This window comes from Diadema setosum, chromosome 17, assembly GCF_964275005.1.
Source record: "Diadema setosum chromosome 17, eeDiaSeto1, whole genome shotgun sequence".
Taxonomy (NCBI): Eukaryota; Metazoa; Echinodermata; class Echinoidea; order Diadematoida; family Diadematidae; genus Diadema; species Diadema setosum.
This window is the reverse complement of record NC_092701.1, coordinates 18306113-18332093: the sequence shown is the minus strand read 5'-3', so window position 1 is coordinate 18332093 and position 25981 is coordinate 18306113. Positions and strand designations below refer to the sequence as shown.

At 37.3% G+C, this 25981-nt stretch overlaps 1 protein-coding gene across 1 annotated transcript; it reads right to left on the bottom strand.

The window, feature by feature from the left end:
- Positions 1-2718: 2718 nt before the first annotated feature.
- On the bottom strand, positions 2719-12579 carry LOC140240939 (uncharacterized). The gene is made up of 6 exons (XM_072320711.1): positions 12414-12579; positions 7136-7432; positions 5931-6604; positions 4816-5044; positions 3811-3954; positions 2719-3197 (listed from the first exon to the last, which is right to left on the bottom strand). Exons 1-6 carry the CDS (start codon positions 12577-12579, stop codon positions 2896-2898), a joined length of 1812 nt encoding a protein of 603 aa, XP_072176812.1. The 3' UTR covers positions 2719-2895.
- Positions 12580-25981: the final 13402 nt, after the last annotated feature.

The window sequence follows — 25981 nt, the reverse complement described above, 5'->3', positions numbered from 1 at the left end:
CATTTCCACTGATTCCCACTGATCAGTTACTAGCCTTACCCTTTAATTTCACATGATTTGTCGTACTTTCTAAAGGCATAGAAATTTTGCTAACCGTGAAAATGGAAATATTATGATCCTAAGTGACCGTGCATCACAAAACGAAAAAAAAGTTGCACCTCTTGATTTTACGTGAGGACTCAAAACGGGTGAAATGGGTCAGACAAGTCAATCTTGAGTTTTTCATAGTTTCTGAAAGAGCTATCCTTCTTTTACATCTTTCCTAAGTTTGTAATCATAACATGGAATGGGAAAGTGTGTTTTCAGCAGTTTTTCTGCAACCCATTTTTGGGGAGAATAGAATGATCAGGTAATTCTTAGAGTCCCCTTTTCATTTCTTGAAATCATTTACACACTCTTCACTTTCAAGTCTTATAACTATTGAAAGGATAATTCTGCTGCTTTGAAAGTTAGCATTAATCATGGACAGAATGTGTTAATTGACCATGCTCAATTTCAGCTTAATTTGGTAATCCCTTCATTGTTGTTGCTCCAGCGGTTTACTTCCTGTTTTTTATCCCTTTCATTGCACAGCTCGCACGGCTTGGTAAAGATTAAGGGCTTGAATAGACCATGCCCTTCAGAGCCTCTTTTCTCAGTTTCCTCTTTTCCAGAGTGTGTGCTTTCTTTCCAGTATCTAGGTAGGTTAGGAGAGTCCATTTGAATTGAGTTATACATCATTTTAAAGCTTAGAGTCTGCTCTTTAAGAATCTGCCTTCAATTATAAAAATCCATGCTGGCGACCTTTTTGTTCCTTTTGTGATGCAGGGTCACATAGGAAACAACTCGAAAAAGTTTAGTGGTTCTGCAGGAAAATTTTAAATGATTAATTTACATTTGAACAAATGCGGGGAATGCCGGGGATACACTCTGGGAAGTTTCCGTAGTAGGGAGTTTTCGCAAGCACGACGCGGCCGCGAGTTGAGCGTGCCGTGTGCAAAATTTGCTTCTGCGCATGATCAAATCCGAGAAACGTCCAGTCCTGGTTAATACGAGTACGGTAATTCTCCGAAATAGCGTTCGGTCCCGACGGTGGGCAGGAGTGAGCCAGCCAGTCAGCCAGCAAATCAGCGATCTTGTCCCCACACCTCCGTCCTAACAGGAAAGTGAAACTGCTTAAGATATGGGGACGGGAGTTTGAGTACGGGGACTGTCACACCTGATTGCTTCCGTGTAATCTCGGTCTTCCCGTCGTGTAGCGAAAACTCCCCAATATCATTCCAACACGCAGCTCCCGTAAAGTATTAAGGACTGTACATTGTACTATTTTCATTGCATAGATACACACATAATTATTAATTTAGGCAACTCGTTTCCTGAAAATTGCTACATTAATATTCTGACTTTATAATCAATGAGATCCATTCTATTACTCTGTTGGTTTTTTTTACAAAAGAGGTAACTTGTATGAAAAAAAAAATGGATGAAATCATCCTGATTGCGCGTTTGTACATGAAAAATATATATTTCCATTACCGCATTGGTCCAATGACCACAAGAAAGGATTCTGTGGTCGAAATAGTATACATATATATGGAAAAATTGATGAATAAGGCATGTTCGATAAAACAGTGAAATAAATTGATTAGAATATCTCGGTTGTCTTGGTAAAGGTAAATGACGTAGTTCATAAAGACTCCTAGAACGTGGGTATATTTCATCCAAATGCAAAACGCCACTTATTATAATCCTATAGCAACGATTCGTTAATAATTATGTAATGTGTTTCATCAATATAAAGGAATACCTGTAGTTTACTTACGTCAATCCATTGTGCAAAAATAAATTTATATCTTTTGAGCAAACAGGTCCTGAAGTTACGATGCAGTAAAACGTGTTTTTAAAAAAGGCATTCACATAATACGCTGTGTGTTCACTGAGCAGTACATATAGCAGTATAAGACTTTACTTCAAGCAAAAAAAAAAAGAACCATAAACAAAACACACACACTGGAAATTGCACCATATAAATTGCATTTCAAAATACATCCTTTGAAATTCGGATAGAAGGTGGATATGAGTCAAAATGTCTATTCTCGACTAGGAAGAGCTTTTTACATCACAACTAGTCTCACAAAAAGACACCTTTTTGAAATGATAAGTTTAAATAATTCCCCGCTAAAGTCAGTTCAACATACTAACGCATTTATTTGATAAATGCGTTATTTGATGCACTGCATTACAAATCACAGGGTTCAAACATAACAATGTTACATATTGCAAAGGAGCCGATTTTTTGTTAACACGGAGTACGATAGATTTCATAAATAAATTCTGACCACTGAGCAGAATTTTGAAACATCATATTACTTCATTACATCATACACATATTTGGTTAGGAGGGTAATAAACTCGACTGTATGACACAACGTGTTAAGAATGAATTATTGTAATTTAAACAAATCAAATCAATCCATTGAAATTTCGAATTTCTGTATTCATGACATATTTTCATCATCTTTTTTTTTGTGCGTGTGGGCGTGATGTTTTCCTTTCGCTTCGTATGCCCTTATAAATGATATACAGTTTACAGTGCATCTGTCATTAATACTTTAATTAACAATGTATCTGCACCTACCGTATATGACCACTTAAATGAGGTATATGTACTTGTGGCGACAGTACAAAGAAGGTACCTACTTTGTAGTACCAACTTTAAAGACATACGAGTTGGATACACGGCGCTAATGCTATGAGGCGGACGATAAAAATGACCCAGAACCGTTCTGTGTCTGTGAGATCGACTGGGAACAGCTGTTTCGCGAATGCGCAGAACAGTATACCGTAAATGAATTAGGTTCGTCTTTGAATAGGATTAGCGTCGCGAATCGAAAACTCGCTTTGAAGTTTCATATTCTACACGCTGGTGATTCTCTCTGTTATGAGACATTTCCATTCACTAATCTCGCTGCCACTTTTCCGTCCAGGCACATTAACTGGAAGACCATCGTAACGATCTGGCTTGAAAGATTTCTCAATAGTCTTTTGATCAATCGCGGAATATCGGCGACCAACTCTTTGGAACAAGATTAATCGATCCCTGGCAAAGAGTCTCTGGTACACAATGGCAAGACCAAGGAGGGTCGTGGAGGCAAGAAAGATTCCAACATTCCCATAATACGCCATCTGGTAGGAGCCTGTCTTATCAACACTCTCACCTGAAATATTTAGCAAATGGACAAAGGTAAGAACAGGAATTCACCAATGTTACCATGAAACAACTGGAGTAGAACTTAACACTTCAATCGCAATTTGATCGGCAAAAATCATAAAAGTTATTCAGGTGAACACATGACTGTCAGCCATAATGAGGTTCGAATAGGCCTTATACAATTATCTTCCCTTATCCAGCCTGAATAAACGCTGTGCATATAGCATTAAACTTCCATACTAATCAGCTAATATCATTTGACATGCAAGTTATTATTCTGAATATTACACTGTCAATTCTCTTAACAATAATATAGGCAGATAGGCGGCTGAACATGCGTTGAGAAGGCGATTTGTTGAAACTTATCCTAACTTAATCTTAATAATTCGTCAAGGCCCTATTGTCGCCTTCTTCCACTGTGAAGCACCTACAGGCAAAACTAAACAAAGTTGCCTTCTTGATTTCTGGCGTTCTGTCCTGGAAAGGCACCTTCACGAATTTTAAAAAGTGCCTTTTCGCCACGTTCTAAGCACCAGCTAGCACTGAAAACCCCCAAAGTGTTATCAAGCCCCTGGTACAGAAAATGTTAATAAGAATCATAACTTCTAGTCGCTGCTTACCAAATACTGCCCCGAGTATTCCACCCAAGCCGAATGCTACCTCCATCACTGCCCAGATCTGAAGCCGGTATTCATTCCTGAAGATCTGCTCACCAAGAGAATGTGGTAGGGAATCAAGAGAAGCCAGTACGAATACCCCCTGCACTGTTGGGTCGATAAAAAGAGAGAATGATTGTGAAAGATAGATAGATAGATAAATAGATGATTGAATAAGAAGGTATATAGAGGGATGAAGTAAGAAGAGAAAAGGGGGCGACAGGAAGACAGCATGGCCTAGCTCTATGGTATGTTAGTCTGTGTGTTTGTGTGTTGTGTATTGTGTGGGTGTGTATGCTCATGCAGACTGAATTAAACTGCACTGGTCTTACACTCGAGACACATGGTGAACAATTCCAGCTGTTTATTTTCATGTTTCACTTCACATCTGTACATATACTGAACAAAAACAGAGACAAAAATACAAAGAAGCAATTAGCAAAATTCTAAATGTGATATAAAGTTGGTCATGACAAGAAAGTGTGTCAGCATATGACCATAAAGGACACTTCTCTATAACATGTGAAATACGAAGGAACTGCAAAAGCAAAGCTCGTGACAGCGTGTTCTGACTGACTGACTGAAACATCATCTGTTATGCCATCAAGTGTTGTTGCTTTACTCTATGACAAAATATAATTATACAGTTATTCGTCCTTGCATTACCCAGATAGAACCACATTGCATTGTTGCTACAAGGAGATAGAGTCACTAACTGAACTGATTGCTATATCAATTTGAGCTCAAGTGTCAAGCTCTTATCTTGAATAAAAACTGGCTGAATTTCGTTGTGATTGCGTGAGTCTCCTTAATTACGTATCTTCAAAAAACGTAGCAGGTAGTAGGCTGTGAATCTTGTATCAAGACGCATTTAACATAAAGTCCTGACAAAGATACAATCCGAAATAAGAGTCACTACAGCAACAATCGCTAATTCCGCGACAGTAATGGTCTGTTGTGAGTCTGCACCTGTAGCCTGGATGAACATGTACGGCTTCGATGGAGTGATCTGGGCCATCACGAACATGAATAGGGCGCCGACGCAATTTGCCGCCATGAGAATGAAGATCTTTGGGACCGGCAGACGATCGGTGATCACGCCCAGTACGATCTTTCCGACGACCTCCGTCGAGCCCATCGTCACCATGACCATAGTTGCTGTCATCTTCGAGAATCCCGAGGAAATCGTCATGTTGACCTGTAATGTCGAGAGTTAGGAAGCCAGGGAAATCAAAGGAAAACTCTGCATCGTGTTCAAGTTGACTGTAATGACAGAGTTACAATGAATACGAGATGGACAGTTTCATCAAAATGAGACCACCACAAAACCAAAAAAAAAAAAAAAAAATAGAAGAAGTTATAAACACACTGAATTTCACAACATGTGTCCATGGAAAACATGCCTTTGCGACAATCATTCATGCAAATAATTAGATGAGAGGGCGGGGCCATGGTCGAATACCGTATGTCTTCTAAGTTTGCACATAAACGTTTGACATAATATGTGCCTTATTCCAACTGACCAAACGATTGATTGTGTCATTTGCATTGTTTATTTTGCTCATCTTAAAGCGTTACATGTATTGATTCCCCAACCATGCCAGCGGCGACATGTGTCCTATACAGAAGAGTATCGTTGATGCAACCTAATTGTGCGGAGATGGTAACACTGCTTCTTTCTTGGTTTACGGCAAGTGGTTGTTGTTTGGAAACATGGGAATAGCCTTTACTGAATATGAACAACTTTAATAGCTTTATGCGCTCTTGCTGTTTTATTGACTTCAATTCTATTCATGAAAGTAGACTACAGCTATATAGCACTTCGTAGAATTCGTCTTGAATGTTATACGTTGACGAGATTAAGTTTATCAAAAATATTGCCATATTGTCAATAAAAATAATACGGGGCTCTGAAAGAGACAGTAGCACATTGTAGCTTGCTTTGACTCAACGGATCAATATAAGTAGTTAAGAGTCGTGAACCATGATTAAGCTCCTGTCTGTTGAAGGAAAACATTCATGTCGAAATGAATGAGGAAACTACCTAAATCGATAAGAATTATAATAATATCAAAATTTGTTACCGTGCTGAAGTAGGCAAATGAGAGAGCTACAGCTGCCGTTAGGTAGACCAGCTGGATCAGATACAGTTCAGGCATTCTCAGGATCTCGAGTCCATAGAGCCACGTGCGGGGTTTCCCAGTCTGTCCGTCAGCCTTACCCTTCAAAGAGTCGGCTGACAAAGGTGCTTCTCTAGATTCGTGAAGTCCTTCTGTGGTACGATGAAAATAGCTCGGTTTATTAACATGTGTGCGGACAGAACCGTTGCAGTGGAGTCTCAATTCGTGACTCTCTCTGGAGCTGCACGTTTGATGCAATTTCTGGGTCGAGTTCTGTACCGAAGTGGCATCTTCGAGAAACGTCCTCGATTTACAACTTTTCAGTTTGTCGATAGAGACACTTTGGTCACTGACGGGAAATGACCCCGCTTTCTTTTCAATTTTCTGTAGTTCTGCGTTCTCACAGGCGCTAACGCCCAACTGATTTTGCTGAAATTCAATGCCATTGACATCGACAGGACCGTCTTTACATCCATCTGCAGAAGGCGAATGCTGGCATGGTATCCTTGGTGGAGGAGCGAATGTGGGGATACAGACACATCCGGCCAGGGCAATAATTCCCGACATGATCCTCATCATTCCACGCCAACCGAACCGGATGATGAGGGCGTAGACGACTGGGTTTAAGACCAGGACACCTAACAAAGAATTCAAAGAAAATTCACGGCTTCTTCAGAAATTATTATTATTATTTTTTTTGTGAAAAGATTTATGTTCCTTTAATAATGAAAAACAATTCACATTTGTTTTTAAAAGAAGAAGATAACACAAAATCAAACGATGAAGGTTTACTGCAGTGGTAATGACTTATGTAGGAGAGTGAATTTGATTTTGCATAGGCCTATAGTCCTATTCTTTGAGAGCCTTTTGTTTTCACCACAAGGTGATACCTCGCCCGCTCCTGTGGTTAAGAACCATCGCTCAAACTATGGGAAGCTATCAATAGTGAAGCTTGGTGAACATTTGTCAATTCTAGTAAAGCGAGAGTAGTGCGTATAATGCAAATTTCGAGAACTGACGATTGTTATTACATGCAAAACGTAGAATGCAAATATCATACATTGTATTTACCGGAATGTATGAATTTTACTGTATGTATATATACAGTAACTAAAGAACGTACGACCATTATACAAAATATAATATTTTTGCTTCGTTTATTACTTTACCAATATTAAATCCAGCTGATATCATCGCAACTGCTAATGATCGATGTTTATTGGGGAAGTAGCCCACTGGACAGTCGAACGCACAGGAAATAATGAAACTGCATCCTACTCCGTAGAGACAGCTGTAGGAAAAGAACATTACGGAGACACTGGAGGCGAACGAAGTCGTAATCGAGGCGACAACACAGAAGGTGACGCCTAGACATGCGGCAGGGCGGCATCCCAGTTTTGAGGTCAGCGGTGAGGTGAACAGACACGCCATAAACGATATCCCATATGAAGATGTTCCAACATAGCCTGAAAAGGTATCACAAGGTACAACTGACAATTGCTGACCACTAAGCATGAAGTTCAACCTATATAAAGCATTAAAAGAATTGAACCCGGTCATCGTATCACAATTAAAGGGATCGTATAGTTTTTGGTGTGAAAATGAGATGCTAATTTACAGTTCAGCAGTTGCGACCTTAACAAATTTAAATTGTAGAGGGAGACAAATTGAAGAAACTAACACCTGAACATTCACCCCTCTGAATACTATTTTTCTTTCTGTTAATGAGAAACCTCTTAGGAAATATGAAAGAGCATGTAATTTCAAGAAGGATTTAGCCTTTATTTGATGAAAATTGGTCTTGAAATGGCTGAGATGTAAAAAAAAAAAAAAAAAAAAAAATCCTAATAGAATTGACAGGCCACAACTTTAACTAGGATCTCTTTGTTATACCTTGTTTTTAATATCTCAGTCATCTCAAAACCGATTTTCATCAAATAAATTTTTGAGTCCCTTTAGATTGTAAGCTCTTTACATTTCATAGAATGGTTTCTGAATATCTCGCAAAACGTTACAACCCTCACCTCAACCGGCACTGTACAGTCCCTTCAACAGTTATTTGCCGGTACATTAAACACCACCACCTCAAGCATAATATTTTACATGCAAACATTATTGCGACGGCGTTTACAATGAAAAAAAAGGTAAACGACATTCATTTCATCAATAAGGAACAAGCAAGAAACGGGCAAATGTAAAATTAGAATGACACCATTGTGATAGCTGTTTGGGAATATCTAACTGGAGACTCCATGCAATGTATCGCTATGTATGCAAGCGCTTCCTGATGCAAACTATAAAGTCATTGAACAATTCCCGGCACCCTGCCTCAAAGACTCTTTACCTGATGTGGATCAACAGCGCAAATCCATAAAAAGTTACTTGACAAACACACGACGGCAAACGTTTTCTCTATCAACATCCCTCGTCCAACTGCTATATAATGGTGAGAAATCCTGTGCAATTTTTTTTTCTCGATTTAATTTTGTTCAAATCCGTGCAACAATGATGACTGTTAATCGTAGTGAACAAAATGTGTAATTAATGTTAATTCAGAAGGACAAACTTATGCTCAATCCCTACCCAATTCAGTTGAAACTACGGTGTATAACAAGCTCTCGGGAAAAGATTTTAAATTTGTTCAATTGAATATTGTTAGCCTGACGAAACACATCGATGAGATACGAACAATCTTAAGTTATAACGACATACAATCGTTCTCACTATTAATGAGACAAGACTCGATAATTCAATTTATTATAGTGAAATTGAGATTCCTCATTATATCTTTGTTCTTAAAGATCGCAACAGGTCTGGTGGCGGTGTATCATTTTATGTACATAACAGTTTAGAATTCGATATTTTGAATAACTCTCCTATCTCTGGTTTGGAAGCCATTCCTATTCTTTTACGCATCAAAAAATCCAAACCTATATTACTCACTAATTGGTATCGACCCCCGAACTCTAAATGCGATCTCATAGATCAATGTGAAAAATTTTTAGAATTCAGTGAAAACATCTATTGTCATCTTATTGTTATGGGAGATATGAATGTCGACGCTAGTAAGGAGGTAGATGAATATGTTGTTAAACGGTACAAACAGATTAATATCATTTATTCTTTGTATTTCATCAATATTACAGTGAGTGTACCAGAATCGCAAATAAATCAGCTTCTTTAACAGACCGTAATGTTAACAGATAACACTGAGATGATCAAATTGCATGGTGCCATACACAGTGGAGTAAATGATCACTCAATGGGTTACCTAATCTGGAAAGCTCATCAGGTTCATTTATTTGTGAAATATGTTACATACAGAAAAACCAAAGATGTAGATGTAGATACATTCAAGGCTGATCTCTCAAAACAGAACTGGTTGGAAGTTGAAGAGGAGAACTGTGTTGATAAAGATACTGAAAATCATTAAATTATTATTGGCCGTAAAAACTAAGAGAGTTCGGAAAACTCAAGCACCGTGGTTAAATGAAACAAATTCTAAACTAACGAAGGTAAGAGATTCATTAAAAAGGAAAGGTATAAAAACTAAAGATGAGAGTATTTGGAAAGAATATCGTATATCAAAAAAAAAAAAGTCACATCTTTAATTATTAAGTCTAAACACAAATATTTCATTGAACAATTAACTAAAAATCAGAGTCATAATAATTCATGGAAAATATTGTCATCAGTACTACCCAAGAAACGTTCTTCCTCTCAGCCTCCACCCAGTCAGTGTCAAAGCATGGCAAACGAATTCAATCACCATTTTGCAAATGTTGCAACCAGTTTGATTTTGAGTGAAACTGTAGTATAGACATGTGAACCATGACACTGTGTGTGAAATATCCAGAACGTTTTCTACTGTAAGTTATAGTGAAATTTTAAAGGAAATACAGCTATTGAAAAATAAGAAGTCAGTCGGATCAGATGGAATATCAATAAGGTTCCTAAAAACGTCAAAGGATGTAATTGTTCGACCAATAACCTTTTTGATCAGTGTTGATTAATAAATCTATAACCCAAGGGAAAGTTCCAAACAAATGGAAGATAGCAAAAATCATTCCATTGCATAAGAAAAGGTAATAAATTGATTCCAGATAATTACAGACCAATTTCTATTTCATCGTGCTTATCAAAAATCCTTGAAAAGATTATACAAAAACAACTAGCTCAGCATTTAAATAGAAATGATATACTGAGAACAGAACAATCCGGATTTCAGCCAAAACATGCAACCTCCACGACACTGATTAAAATTACCGATAAATGGTTGAAGTCTTTGGATGACGGATTACACACAGGTGCAGTCTTTGTAGATTTGCAAAAAGCTTTTGATATGGTCGACCCTCAATGCCTGCTGCATAAACTTTCTACAATAGGTATTAACGGTCCCTCCCTCAAATGGTTTGAAAATTATTTATCTGACCGAAAAATTGTAGCTAGTATAGTACCTCTGACAGTCTGAAGAACTGGATATTGAGCTCGGTGTGCCACAGGAATCGACATTGATTTGGGTCCCTTGCTGTTTATTATCTTTATCAACGACTTACCTTCCGTAACTAATTCATGTAAAGTGCATTTATATGCAGATGACACCGTCATATGTTTTTTCTCACAAAGATCCGCAAATAGTACAAACAACTTACAGGAATTCTTTGAAATTGATATACCGCAATGTTATTCTTCGTCATTTAGATTATGCAGATGTGATTTGGGAGTCCTCGTGTGAAAAACATATAAATCAACTGCAAAAACGGCAATATAGATCAGGAAGAATTATTCTGAAAATTAATCCTAAATCACACTCTTCCGTTGTGTCAATGCATAGCATATTACAGTGGGAAACGCTAAAATCCCGTCAAAAATTTCATGTCGAAATGATGATTTTCAAGATTTTGAATAATTTGACACTTACTTACCTACACTAAAATGCATTTTCATTCATTCATTTTCATTCATTTAATTTATTTTTCATTTTTTTCCAGCAAAACATAACACAGAATAAATCAGGAATTATAACATGTGCATGTATTCAACGCAACACGATAGATAATGGTTAAGAAAATTGAAATTATACATGCATACCGGTAAAATACAAAGTTGTCTTTAGACACACACAAAAAAATTAGAAATCCACTAAAAAGCATGCATGTATACTGTGAACCACTCAAAGGATTCTTGTGAAACTGTTTGTTTACAAAGACACGACGGAACAAGACAGGACAGAACATGAAAGGAGAAACACAACAACATGACATGACTTGACGGAAGGGTATACCACTGAAAGGAATAAAGCACAACAGAATAATGGAAAGAAAGGAAAAAAGAAAAGCCCACACGCTGAACAGCGGAATCGGAAGAAGGAATTCAGGTGCTTCGGACAGCTGGTGGCTGCAAGCAGCTAAACAAGGTTTATACAAATAAGATGATGTAATACATTACACAGTGATGAATTCAATGATTGACGATGAACCCTAGTTGTAGCGACCAGCTAGCATATGAATAATGAATATCTCAGGATTCTATTCCCCCCAACCCTACCAATTTCGGCACAGAAGCCTCAGCCTTCCAAAACATCGGACAAACTTTTGCAAACAATGGGCAAACGTGCATTTTTCTACAGAGGAGCCAAACTACATGTATGTAATAGCCTTCCGCATGCTGTCCGTTACTGCACGTCACTGAATGATTTTAAATGGTCCCTTTTTGAATTTGTTTAATCTCAATAATGTAAATCCACCTATTTTCTTGGATACAGAAGAAATGTATTTACACACCTCAAGAAAGTTTATATTGCCTTGAGATCTTGTACGATATTGCAATATAAAAGTATATTTCATGATACTATTATAATTTCGTATTCATATATGTAACCTTCTACTCTTTTTTCTTTCTTACCTCTTTATAACTGGTCCCAATGGAAGACCAGCGGCACCAGAAAAGTGCAGCTGATAATGGGCTATCCAGCCGTTATCCTTATGTAATCCTACATTCTATTCTTTTTCGTATATCGATGATGTGTCATACTATTCCTTTGCTATGTTTGTATGTTTCATTTTATGCACGATGTATCATTTTCCTTGTACCTTATGATGTCTATTATATCTGTATGTTATGTTTATGACGGAAATAAAACAAACAAACAATTTTGTAAACTGCAACCCTCCGCAACAAAGAACCATTATTCTCGGACTTCTTCCCTTGTTCTTATCAGTGTCGAGTACATAAGATTTTATTATGCTAATGAGAAATGGCGGAGTAAATAATTATCTGACTGCCATGTTAATGGGAAGTTAGAGGCTACAAGGGCTACAACTCAAGCATTTTTACTTCATTGCGCCTCCCCTTAACGTCTGTAATTTTAGTCGATAAAAACTGGCACATCACGATCTTGCCGACCAAAGGCGGGCATTATGATGTACATGATATAACGTGCTTTACCCGTTTTACTGACTCCGCTGCCGAATTCGTCCATGAGAGCGACCATGAGGAGACCAAAGGAATACAGGAAGCCGTATGAGACGGCACAGAGCATGGACGAAGCAATGACCACCACCCATCTCCACTTGGCCTTGACTGAAGTTCTCATGTTGGTCAAGCAACCCATGGTTTTCTGTCTACCGGATACCACAATGTCATCCTTGGTTGTCTTCCATGTGATCATCCTTTGCTTTTCCCATCCGCCGCGTAAAAGTAGCACCTAGTTCCTGTTCACATGAAAAGCATGGAAGAAAACTCAAATGACCAGTGAGATATTTCCTTCTTCTAAGGTTTCGCAGAACAGTAACACAACAACCAAAAGCAGAATGATGAAATCGGACAAGAATCGAAGAAAATATCTAACTTTGAGTTTGTTTGTTTGTTTGTTTGTTTGTTTGTTTTTTTTACATTTAGGCAGGTTATGTGTAACATGAGACATACTGTTTACAAAAAAAAACACACACACACAAAACAATAGCATAAGTAACATTTTAATGACACAGAAGGAATAAAAGGGACATAATTTGGTCATTAATATAAAACATGGAAGACAATGTCAATTAACGTATCTTATATCGACATCAGTATTCAAAGATCAACATAATGATATATTTTGATACAATTAATGTAAACTGTGAATGCAGCTAATACCGCAGAACTGATGTGGGTGGTGTAATTCCGCGTCTCGAGGGTACACTATGCAATATTATATTATACAAATCATTGTGTAATCACCGAATGTAATGAAATAATAATATTGATAAATATTCTTACTGTCATGAGATTCAATCTAACTTCTGAACATTTAATCATAAAATCAAAAGATATCATTAACTACAATAATCCTAACTTTCAACCTCATCTATACAACCTTCAAAGCCTTCCTATCAAATCAATCAATTCAATAAATCCAATCATTATCACAATATATTTTGCCTATATATACTTTCTAAGAAAAGAGAAAATATGTATTACGATACATTACATGTTTGATATTGATTATAAACAACCATTCAATAGAGCATTTCAAAAACATTATAAAGCACAGAAAATATCATTCAACACCTTACGTCATCATCAGTAATCCATCGACAAAATGTATTTTTAAGTTGTATAAACTGTGGATGCAACTTGTAATAACATTATAACTAAAACTATAACTCCGAACTGCTAGGGGTGATTTTTTTTCCGATTCTCGAGGATACCATAACACAATTCATATAAGATATTTGACAAATCATTTGATAACCAGATGGAATAAATCACAAAATAGTTCAGGTAGCGGGATGTTCTTGCTCTGATTGATTTCAATATCCTTTCACTCCTCAACATGTTGTATTGGTCATTGAGTGGGTAAGTATAATCGGCTACAATGGATTAGGCTTTATTCACAACCATGTCCCTACAAACTTTGTATAAATCAACTCTGGTTTTGGTTATTTTTTTTCCTGCCTGCTTTACACATGTGCACTATTACCAAGTCCTTTTGCCTTGCATTGTTTAACCACACAACACTGTCATGGGTACTTATACTCTAGGGCCCGAATTCACGAAGGTGGTACAAATGAAACCATGTTTTAAATCATGGACAAAAACCATGGAGCGCCAAGTGTCACATGGATTATTTCGTTACGAAATCAGTCATTTCGTCAATGAAATGATTATTTTGTAACGAAATGACATTTTGTAACTAAATGAACATTTCGTCCACGAAATGATAATTTCGTTAACGAAACGGTCATTTTGTCGACGAAATGACCAATTTCGTAACGAAATATTCCGTGCGGCACTTGGCTCTCCATGGTTTTTGTCCATGGTTTAAACCATGGTTTCATTAATTTGTATCACCTTCGTGAATTCGGGCCCATAGGACTGATATGTAAAAAAAGCCAAGGGATTTTCAAACTCAGACTGATCAAAAGTTTTTTTTTTTTTTTTTCGCTGAAAGTACAATCTCTGGTTGCATTTCAGGGTCACAGTTTTTATTTGCTCTTCGCGGTTCAACTGATCATCGATTTCAATGCCCCCACACCCTCCCCCTGCTCGGTCGCTTCGCTCCCTCGCCGAGGATGTCACACCGTCACATATAAATGTACCCACCCCCCCCCCCCCGTATGTTATGATCATAGTCCTTCGCACTAATTTCTTTCACTATGTTCAATTTCCTAGAAATGTGCTTTTAAATGCTCTAACGCGACATGTGTACTCGGTTTTTACAAAAAGTCCCTACTGTGGGAGGGGGGTATCCCCCCTCCCCCTGTTCGGTCGTTTCGCTCCCTCACCGAGGATTTTACACCGTCTCAGATTGTACCCCCGTATGTTATAATCATAGTCCTTCGCACTGTTTTTTCCACTATGTTTAATTTCCTAGAAATCTGCTTTTAAATGCTCTCTATAAACGCAACTTCTGTACTCTAAATTACAAAAAGCCCCTACCGTGGTACCCCCGCTCGGTCGCTTCGCTCCCTCGCCGAGGATTTCGCCCATTCACATAATGTGCCCCATCGCGATTTTGCCTCCCCCCAAAAAACAAACAAACAAACAAACAAACAAGTGTTCTGGCGCGCTTGCCGGAAAACTTTCTCTTTTTTTTAATATCCGTTCTTCTGCATTCATACCGGTATATATGTACACTATCCTGCGCAATATCATTTAGGCAGGTTATGTGTAACATGAGACATACTGTTTACAAAAAAAAAAACACACACACACACACAAAACAATAGCATAAGTAACATTTTAATGACACAGAAGGAATAAAAGGGACATAATTTGGTCAATAATATAAAACATGGAAGACAATGTCAATTAACGTATCTTATATCGACATCAGTATTCAAAGATCAACATAATGATATATTTTGATACAATTAATGTAAACTGTGAATGCAGCTAATACCGCAGAACTGATGTGGGTGGTGTAATTCCGCGTCTCGAGGGTACACTATGCAAAATTATATTATACAAATCATTGTGTAATCACCGAATGTAATGAAATAATAATATTGATAAATATTCTTCCTGTCATGAGATTCAATCTAACTTCTGAACATTTAATCATAAAATCAATAGATATCATTAACTACAATAATCGTAACTTTCAACCTCATCTATACAACCTTCAAAGCCTTCCTATCAAATCAATCAATTCAATAAATCCAATCATTATCACAATATATTTTGCCTATATATACTTTTCTAAGAAAAGAGAAAATATGTATTACGATACATTACATGTTTGATATTGATTATAAACAACCATTCAATAGAGCATTTCAAAAACATTATAAAACACAGAAAATATCATTCAACACCTTACGTCATCATCAGTGATCCATCGACAAAATGTATTTTTAAGTTGTATAAACTGTGGATGCAACTTGTAATAACATTATAACTAAAACTATAACTCCGAACTGCTAGGGGTGATTTTTTTCCGATTCTCGAGGATACCATAACACTATTCATATAAGATATTTGACAAATCATTTGATAACCAGATGGAATAAATCACAAAATAGTTCAGGTAGCGGGATGTTCTTGCTCTGATTGATTTCAATATCCTTTCACTCCTCAACATGTTGTATTGGTCATTGAGTGGGTAAGTATAATCGGCTACAATGGATTAGGCTTTATTCACAACCATGTCCCTACAAACTTTGTATAAATCAACTCTGGTTTTGGTTATTTTTTTCCTGCCTGCTTTACACATGTGCACTATTACCAAGTCCTTTTGCCTTGCATTGTTTAACCACACAACACTGTCATGGGTACTTATACTCTAGGGCCCGAATTCACGAAGGTGGTACAAATGAAACCATGTTTTAAATCATGGACAAAAACCATGGAGCGCCAAGTGTCACATGGAATATTTCGTTACGAAATCAGTCATTTCGTCAATGAAATGATTATTTTGTAACGAAATGACATTTTGTAACTAAATGAACATTTCGTCCACAAAATGATAATTTCGTTAACGAAACGGTCATTTTGTCGACGAAATGACCAATTTCGTAACGAAATATTCCGTGCGGCACTTGGCTCTCCATGGTTTTTGTCCATGGTTTAAACCATGGTTTCATTAATTTGTATCACCTTCGTGAATTCGGGCCCATAGGACTGATATGTAAAAAAAGCCAAGGGATTTTCAAACTCAGACTGATCAGAAGTGTTTTTTTTTTTTCGCTGAAAGTACAATCTCTGGTTGCATTTCAGGGTCACAGTTTTTATTTGCTCTTCGCGGTTCAACTGATCATCGATTTCAATTCCCCCACACCCTCCCCCTGCTCGGTCGCTTCGCTCCCTCGCCGAGGATGTCACACCGTCACATATAAATGTACCCACCCCCCCCCCCCGTATGTTATGATCATAGTCCTTCGCACTAATTTCTTTCACTATGTTTAATTTCCTAGAAATTTGCTTTTAAATGCTCTAACGCGACATGTGTACTCGGTTTTTACAAAAAGTCCCTACTGTGGGAGGGGGGTATCCCCCCTCCCCCTGTTCGGTCGTTTCGCTCCCTCGCCGAGGATTTTACACCGTCTCAGATTGTACCCCCGTATGTTATAATCATAGTCCTTCGCACTGTTTTTTCCACTATGTTTAATTTCCTAGAAATCTGCTTTTAAATGCTCTATAAACGCAACTTCTGTACTCTAAATTACAAAAAGCCCCTACCGTGGTACCCCCGCTCGGTCGCTTCGCTCCCTCGCCGAGGATTTCGCCCATTCACATAATGTGCCCCATCGCGATTTTGCCTCCCCCCAAAAAACAAACAAACAAACAAACAAACAAACAAACAAACAAACAAACAAACAAGTGTTCTGGCGCGCTTGCCGGAAAACTTTCTCTTTTTTTTAATATCCGTTCTTCTGCATTCATACCGGTATATGTACACTATCCTGCGCAATATCAATCCAGGGAGCATTTTATCATTGCACTTACATCATGAAGTCCAGTGTGCTTGTGTCCACGATGGCACGTGTTGCACCATAGTCTCTTTTTCCCCTTTTTTCTTCATTTTCTTTTTTCTTTCTTTTTTCCCTTCCTAAGTAAATTTCATGTCAGTTGACATTGGTTTCTTTGATTATGTGTATGTATTTTCCGAGGGTCCCATACCCTACAAGCTTTGCTTTTTAGTGAGACCCTCCATTTCCATTCTAATCCTTGTATTATGTATATGTATATGTATACACCTTAGAAAAGGAATTTATGTTGTTACTCGTGATCACTGTCATACAATACGTTTTCTTTGAAATTGTTACAAATATATTCTGTTAATGCATTGTATATAATTTTCCCTGTTTATTCAATGGAAATGGAAATAAAAGTTGAAGTAGAAGTTAAGTTGAAGTTGAACACACTGTCATCAACCTAGGGATGACTGGACGCTTAACCTTGACCCATGGAGGTGATGGGACTTCCCACCCACTGATAAGTGGGAGGTCATCATGACCGCGGACCGGTGATCCTTTGAACACAAACACTGCTATAGCCTGAGTATATACGCTGCAATTGGTCAAGTGATCGTCAGTACAGCAGTAGATAAAGATGTTATACAGTTCTGTTTCGTAAATCAAACATAACACAAACACATACACCCCCCACATCCACACACACACCCTCAGCACACAAAATATCCATAAAATTATTTGTAGTGCTGACAAGGCCTCTGCACATTGCAAGACAAGATCATGGCCAGATGGTTTAAAGGGATGGTACACTTGGTGGAGATGAGAATTGGGCTCTTAACATTTTGCGAGATACCAAGAAAACACTTGTGACATAGTACAGAACATACCATTTTAAGAGGAATTCAAAGTTTATTTGATGAAAATCAGGTTTGGAATGAATGAAATATCCAAAAATAAAGTAAAACAAAGCGACCGTAATAAAAATGTGGGTCCCACACTTTATCAAATCGCTCTGTTTTGGATATCTCAGCTATTTCAAAACCAATTTTCATCAAATAAACGTTGAATTCCTCAAAGAATTACATGTTCTTTCATATTTCATAAGAGGTTTCTCATTATCTCACCAAAAAATGTTAGAAACCTGAAATTAGGTCTCAACCAAAACTATACGATCCCTTTAATACTCAAGACAATCATTATAGTCTGCCTTTCAGGCATTTTTTTTTACAACATTAGATATCAATTAACTGCGAGGGAAGTGTTACTAGTGAACGCGAGACCACTCTCAACTGATGTGTATATTGTCACATCCTTTAATATAAATTCTCTTCCGATTAAAAAGCCATTGCACCTTGTGTTGTGAGTGAAGACATGACTGTCCTATCTCCTTATTTGTGATTGCAACTAATGACACTTAAAAAAAAATCATCTGGGCGACATCCCATGACAACTTCCTTGTATTACTACATACTGTATATAACTTCTGTCGTTCTCTTTATAGGTTCAAGTTTATTGTCACATTACGCTTTCAAAGAGCATAATACAAATAAACATTTCACTTTCTTCGGTGGCAGAAATAATGTAAACAAGACAATGTGTATTGAAAAAAAGTAAACGAATATTAATTCAAGCCTTCGTAAGTGATACATAACGATACATACTTTGTGTGTTGTTGTATTAGGCTAGTCTGTTGCTTCGGCGCGGCGCAGTGTGCTCTCAACTTAGGCTTCCGGGTTTTCGCGTGCTTTGATATGCATCTTAATATTCTTCTCCCATTTCTTCTATCACCTCACTCACCATCTCATCTTCTTTGCAGGCCCAAACACTTGCCGGTCATCGAAGGAGTCTGCGCTACAAAGACTGCATGCACCACCGTCACTAATGTCCCATACGCCGTGTCACACTCGAAGCCCTACTTTTGTCGATATAGTGAAATGAATAATGCATAGACCCTGAAGGAGATGATTCGGCGCACACTCCTTTTACGACCCACAGGGGTTTGTGTGTGCTTGCAAACTACTCACCATCATCTGCACACACGATCATAACACGTAATGGCAACACCAATGACATATCTAGAGTTATGCATACCGTTCTCGCATGTGACTTTATTTAGCCTCAGGAGATCAAGACCATGGGCAGAGAGGCTGCAGATCAACTGCCCGATGCTGCGATGAGCACCAATTTTCAAATCCTCTCCAGTGATGTCTCTAGACTAGATGTCCTTACTAGCTATGCTTGTCATCGATCGAGCCACATCTTGAGAGCAGACGAGCAGAACGCGGAACCAATAAAGTGAATGCTCATCGAGCAGACGATCGAGCAGGGAGCTGAGAGGAAAACAACAGGATGCTTTTCCTGGGGCAGCTTACACTCCTCTTGTCCTTGACCGAAGACGATTTTGACCGAAGTTCTCACCATAGCCCCAGAACACAGCCGTTTTATCCCCTCTGCGGTAACACTTATAGTCTGCCGCTGATGCGCGCCAATGTAACTACACTGTATACCCTTGACAATGTGTGATATCTTACACTTGATGCCCGTAAGTGCAGTGCACTTATGCCCTTGACACCTCCCTGCCTTGACCGCCTGTATACTCTTCTATGATCTCACAGGCCTGTGAGCATTATCTTGGGTTTGCAGGAGTTGTCTGTGGGTAATTTTGTTACACTTTGTAGGCCTATATGTGTATTAAAGGGATTGTATAGTTTTGGCTGGGACCTAACTTCAGGTTTCTAAGATGTGTGTGTGTGTGTGTGGGTGTGTGTGTGTGTGTGAGATAAAGAAAAACCTCATGAAATATGAAAGAGCATACATGTAATTCCAAGAGGGATTCAACATTTATATGACCAAAATTGGTTTTGAAATGGCTGGGATATCCAAAAGAGAGCAATCCTAATAAAAGGTGTGGACCCACATACTTTCCATAGGATGGCTTTGTCTTACTTTGTTTTTGGATGTCTCGTCTATTCCAAAACCGATTTTCCTCTAATCAGCTTTGAATTCCTCTTGCTATGCTCTGTATTATGCTATCTGCTATGCTCTGTATTATGTATCTTGAAATGCTATGATCTGTATTATTTCATAAGGGGTTTCTTGGTATCTCGCAAAAAGTTAGAAGCTCAATCCTCATCTCCACCAATACTATACCATTCCTTTAACCTAATTTTGTTTGATTTTTTTTTTCTGTAGGAAACCAGTGCACGACAACTTGAATGACACGATGTCAAAGCATCCACGTTGATATTCTTTTTCAATTTGTTGTAATAACAATTTTACAGTGCGCTAATTAACACTATCACTGGTTAGTTGCTGATAATTCCAGAAAAATCACAAGGTCGAATTCATATATCAATAGGTTCAATTATTTTTTAACTCCACAACTATAAATAACTATGCTTTTTGAGACCTAAAATGCAAAAGTTACAACGTTTATAGAACTGTCGGAAGACCTTTTCCCTCTCTTGGTTATTATAACAATACATAATGTGATTGTGGTAGAATGTAAATAGAAAGAACAAACTTCCTCGTGCCAAATAATGTAATCTTAACTCTGAACCGTACTTTCACTCAACAGTGTAGGGTGGGGTGTGGAGGAGAGGGGAGGGCAATGCCTGTGGGCGATGTAATACACATAAACAATATCAAAATCATGTTTTCGGTCCGTAGTTTAAAAAGTAAACCCAAAAAAAAAATAAGAAAAAAAATGTAGGCCTATATATCAGGTTTGATTTGATTTGATTAATTTATATACTGTGTATGGATCATTTTACGATTCATCATTTTCGGCAATTTCATCAGACATTACAATGGCACTATAATTATATCGGGGCTGAATATCCTACAATTTCAACAATTTTGACTACACATAATATAGTTTATTACATCTGTGACATTATTACATGAGTTTTAAATTCCCATAGAGAATGGTTGCCAATAATAAGCAAAAAAAACAACAACAACAACTTGACTCTCCATCGGTAACCGATGATACATAACATTAATACAATAAAACAAGGTGGACCAACATGATGCTTATGTACAAGAAGAGGGAAGAGGAATAGGAATAAGATACCAAGAATGAAGAATGCAAGATTATTTGCTGGTGTGTGTGTGTGTGTGTGTGTGTGTGTGTGTGTGTGTGTACAGTATGTGCATGTGTTTCTCTTTCTCAAATACTAAAAGATTTTTTTAAAGATTCGTAAAAGCGATTTCTTCCTCTCTTCATCTCATAACATTAGTGATCTCTTTTTTATTTCCTTTTTTAATCACAGATATGATTGTGGCTGATGTAAACATGCTTCGGACTTGAGTTTGAATGAAACTCCTGCGCCATTTTTCGTTTGATTTTACTCTTTCCATGTCCTAGCCAACCTGAACATCGAGTGGAAATATTACTTTAAAATCTACCTCGAAGATTTACTGACGGGAAAAATACATAAACATAATTTTGAAGTGAGCTAGAGAAATGAGTAACCAGAGAGATGGTACGCGAAATATGCAATGTCGGCTTGTCAGAATTATTAACCGAAGTTCGACAAATATCGGACAATTCGTTCAGTTTACAGTAGCTACGAACGTTTAAAGTTTTAGCTAAATCCATTCTTTAATCATCGCTGGATAGAAGGATATTCCAGTTTGTGTTGTCACAGGAGGGGATCGATATTAAGAATTATGATTATCGCATCGCAATTCGTTCTTTCCGAAAACAGGAAGGAGCTGGAATTCCTTGTCCTCGGAAATTGTTGCAGCGCCATCTGTGGGAGCATTCCGAAATCGACTAGCGGTTGATCACAATGGCTAGGCTTTGTTCTTCATATTTGTTATGTGCTTGCAAATGTCTGTAAATAGACTATTATAATGTAAATAACACAGTCTGCAAGAATCTTCAGCTTATTGGAGGAGGCAGACTTATGAAAGAGCATACATGTAATTCCAAGAGGGATTCAACATCTATTTGGTGAAAATTGGTTTTGAAATGACTGGGATATCCAAAAGAGAGCAATCCTATAAAAGGTGGCCGGACCCATCTTTCCATAGGATGGCTTTGTTTTACTTTGTTTTTGAATGTCTCATCTATTCCAAAACCGATTTTCATCAAATAAACTTTGAATTCCTCTTAGAATGATATGCTCAGTGTATTATTTCATAAGTAGTTTCTTGGTATCTCGCAAAAAGTTAGAAGCTCAATCCTCATCTCCACCAATACTATACCATCCCTTCAACCTAATTTTGTTTGATTTTTTTTTTCTCTAGGAAACCAGTGCACGACATCTTGAATGACAGGATGTCAAAACATCCACGTTGATATTCTTTTACAATTTGTTGTAACAATTTTACAGTGCGCTAATAAACACTTTATTATATCACTGATTATTTGCCAACAATAATTATTCCAGAAAAAAATAATCACAAAGTTGAATTCATTTATTTCAATAAGTTCAATTATATTTCAACTCCGCAACTATAAATAACTATGCTTTTTGAGACCTAAAATGCAAAATTCACAACGTTTACAACTGTTGGAAGTCCTTTTCTCTCTCTTGATTATTATAACAATACAATATATATTTTAATTTATCTACAGTTTGGATGAAACTCCTGCGCCATTTTTCGTTTGATTTTACTCTTTCCATGTCCTAGCCAACCTGAACATCGAGTGGAAATATTACTTTTTTGTTTTTGCTGAAAATACATAAACATTACTAGTATTTTGAAGTGAGCTATGAGTTACCAGAGAGATGGTACGCGAAACATGCAATGTCGGTTTGTCAGAATTATTAACCGAAGTTTGAGGAATATCGGACAATTTGTTCAAACTATAGTTATGCATGGCCTGCGGAACGGGGGGGGGGGGAGGCTCGGAACCCCCCCCCCCCCCTTTGTTGCACCATACAAAGGAATACATAAGGTGTCATCACTTTGGGCCCCCCACTTTTTTTTAACCCGGAAGTATTTAAGTGGCACTAAAAAAGATAAAGATAGAGATCTTGAAGTGTGAAAAACCCGGAAGTGCTCCCCCCCCCCCCCCAACACACACTTTTGAAAATGCTCCGCCGGCCCTGTTATGAACGTTTAAAGTTTAAGCTAAATCCATTCTTTCATCATCGCTTGATATAAAAGGATGTTCCAGTTTGTGATGTCACAGGAGGGGATCTAGATTAAGAATGTATACAGACAATTGCACAACTTTTTTTTAGTACATTTATTTTATTCCTTTGAATTTTGCCTTCTGAAAGAGGTGGGTATAAGTGAAGTGCTAATTGATAATAATAATAATGATGATAATGAAAATTATAACAATATTATCATTATTACTATTACTATTATCATTATAATCATCGCATCGCAAATGTATTAAAATGTAGATAACACAGTCTGCAAGAATCTAACAGCTTATTGAAGGAGGCAGACTTAACCAGATGACGAAGAAGAAGAATTGTGTTAAAATAAAAATGAATGAGGACTTTTCGTTATCTTCTTTATATCGTTACACTGCTGGAACATCATGCATCGACATCCTGAAAACCCGACAATTACATTTTGAATTATAATAAACCAAATTCTCAACAAATTTGTAAATGTTGAGCTTACGTATGATTCTCTTCAAATTTGACGAACGGACTCGATTACAATCTTAGCATAGATATAGATATAGAGGAAGCAAGTTTGTCTGCAAACCGTTACATGAAACCATTTTAATGCGAAATTTTTTTCTCTGCTTTCCCTAGGTCATTCTTATTTGGGAACAATCTAGAACCTGGCAACAATGTTAATGAACTTAGTCTGAGGTACATTAAAAAAATCCAGGGCTTGTAAGCTAGTGTCCATAACTAGTAATTCTGGGACGAAATTTTGCAACCAAAAATATTGGGCAGAATACAAACATTAAAATCATAGGAGGGAAAGCCTATAAATTTTAGGACTAATTTTGCTCTTTTGAAGGGAATAGGTATATGAATCAGTGAAAGCAAAAACTTTAAAGGTACTGTTTACCATTGGGAGCAGTGATTTTAAATAGAAAATAAATGTTCCAGATAATCACATTTGATGCAGACGTGTAAGTCAGTTGTATTACAAAACATCCTACCACAAACAGATTTCGAAATAAAATATGAAATATAAGGCGTTATCAGTATTTTTCTCAATAAACCATAATTGTAGACGGTTTAGTCTAGTAACATTTTGATTACAACTATTGTTGACATTTTGTATATTTAACAATTCTCAACATTGATTATACTGTTTCAAATTTACACATTGATTTCTATCCCTAACTCACATTTAAGAACTATTTTGAAGCATTAAAGCTGGGTTCGTGTTTCATCTGCAAATGGTAAATAATGCCTTTAAACTTTTAGTAGATACATTCAAGGACCCAACTCAAATTTTTTTTTTCACGAGAATTTCCTCATCAATTGCCTCCTCATGCAATATCCCAAACATTCTTCATTTCAGTTGAAAACAATAAAAAAAAAGTGTGACAATGATTCGAAGGTATGCACACAATACTGTATAAGCTGTTATTTTCGCGAGGGTTTAATTTCGCCAATTTCGTGGATCACAGTTGGATCGCGAATACAACAGCGCGTGAAAATGTCTCCATGCGCTTTGCTATAGAGCGGCGGCGTCGATTCGCGAAAGCAACATCACGCGAAAATGTCTATGACCTCGTCATTAGCAAAAATATCTGTACGCGAAAATAACAGCGTATACAATAGTGGTAACCCATCCATCATATCAGATTAGAAACTCCGAATTAACTTTCAGATCAGAGACTGCAGAGAGAAGCTAGTGGATCTATCAATATTTTGCTTATCAAGCAGGGATTTCAATTTCATACTGATTCTATTCGAAGCATCATGAAAACTTTGATATTCGTTGTCTCTGGCTCTGTCTTACACTTTCCATTGACATAAATCCTACATATCTTTTTACATCTTTACTCAGAAGTAATGCCCTACGTATCATCTTTTATTCATAGACTTTCATGGAATAATAGAAAGAATATATCAACAACATAGTGCCATTATTTTTTGGTACATTGTATCAGTCATTGAACATTGTGTCATATGTTTTCATTGTCTTTTAGATTGTCTTCGTGAGACAAAATCTTGAACGGAGGAAGCCGGACAAAATGCTAAGCATGACAAAACGTAAGAATATTATCAGCAACTTGTTGCCATTATTTGTTTGTATCAGTCATCTTCCTCTTCTTCTCTATATTAAACATTGTGTCACATGTTTACCTTGTCTTCTTGGTCCACTTTATGAACACAAAATCTTGAACTGAGGAAGCCGGACAAAATAATGCTAGGCATGACAAAACGTAATACACCGTGTATTCGCAGACCCAGGGCCTTAGAAGGATCTGCTCAGACCCTGTAAAGCACGCCCTGCATTATTGTTGTTAGTAGTGAAGTAGAAGTAGCAGTAGCAGTAGTAGCAGTAGTAGTTGTAGTACATGTAGTAGTTTGTGTAGTAGTAGGGCCTAGAAGTATAAAATAGTAATAGTAGAAGTAGCAGTAGTAGTAATAGTAGTAGAAGAGTGTAGCAGAAGTAGTAGTAGTAGTAATAGTACACAGTAAAAGTAGTAGTAGTAGTAGTAGTAGTAGT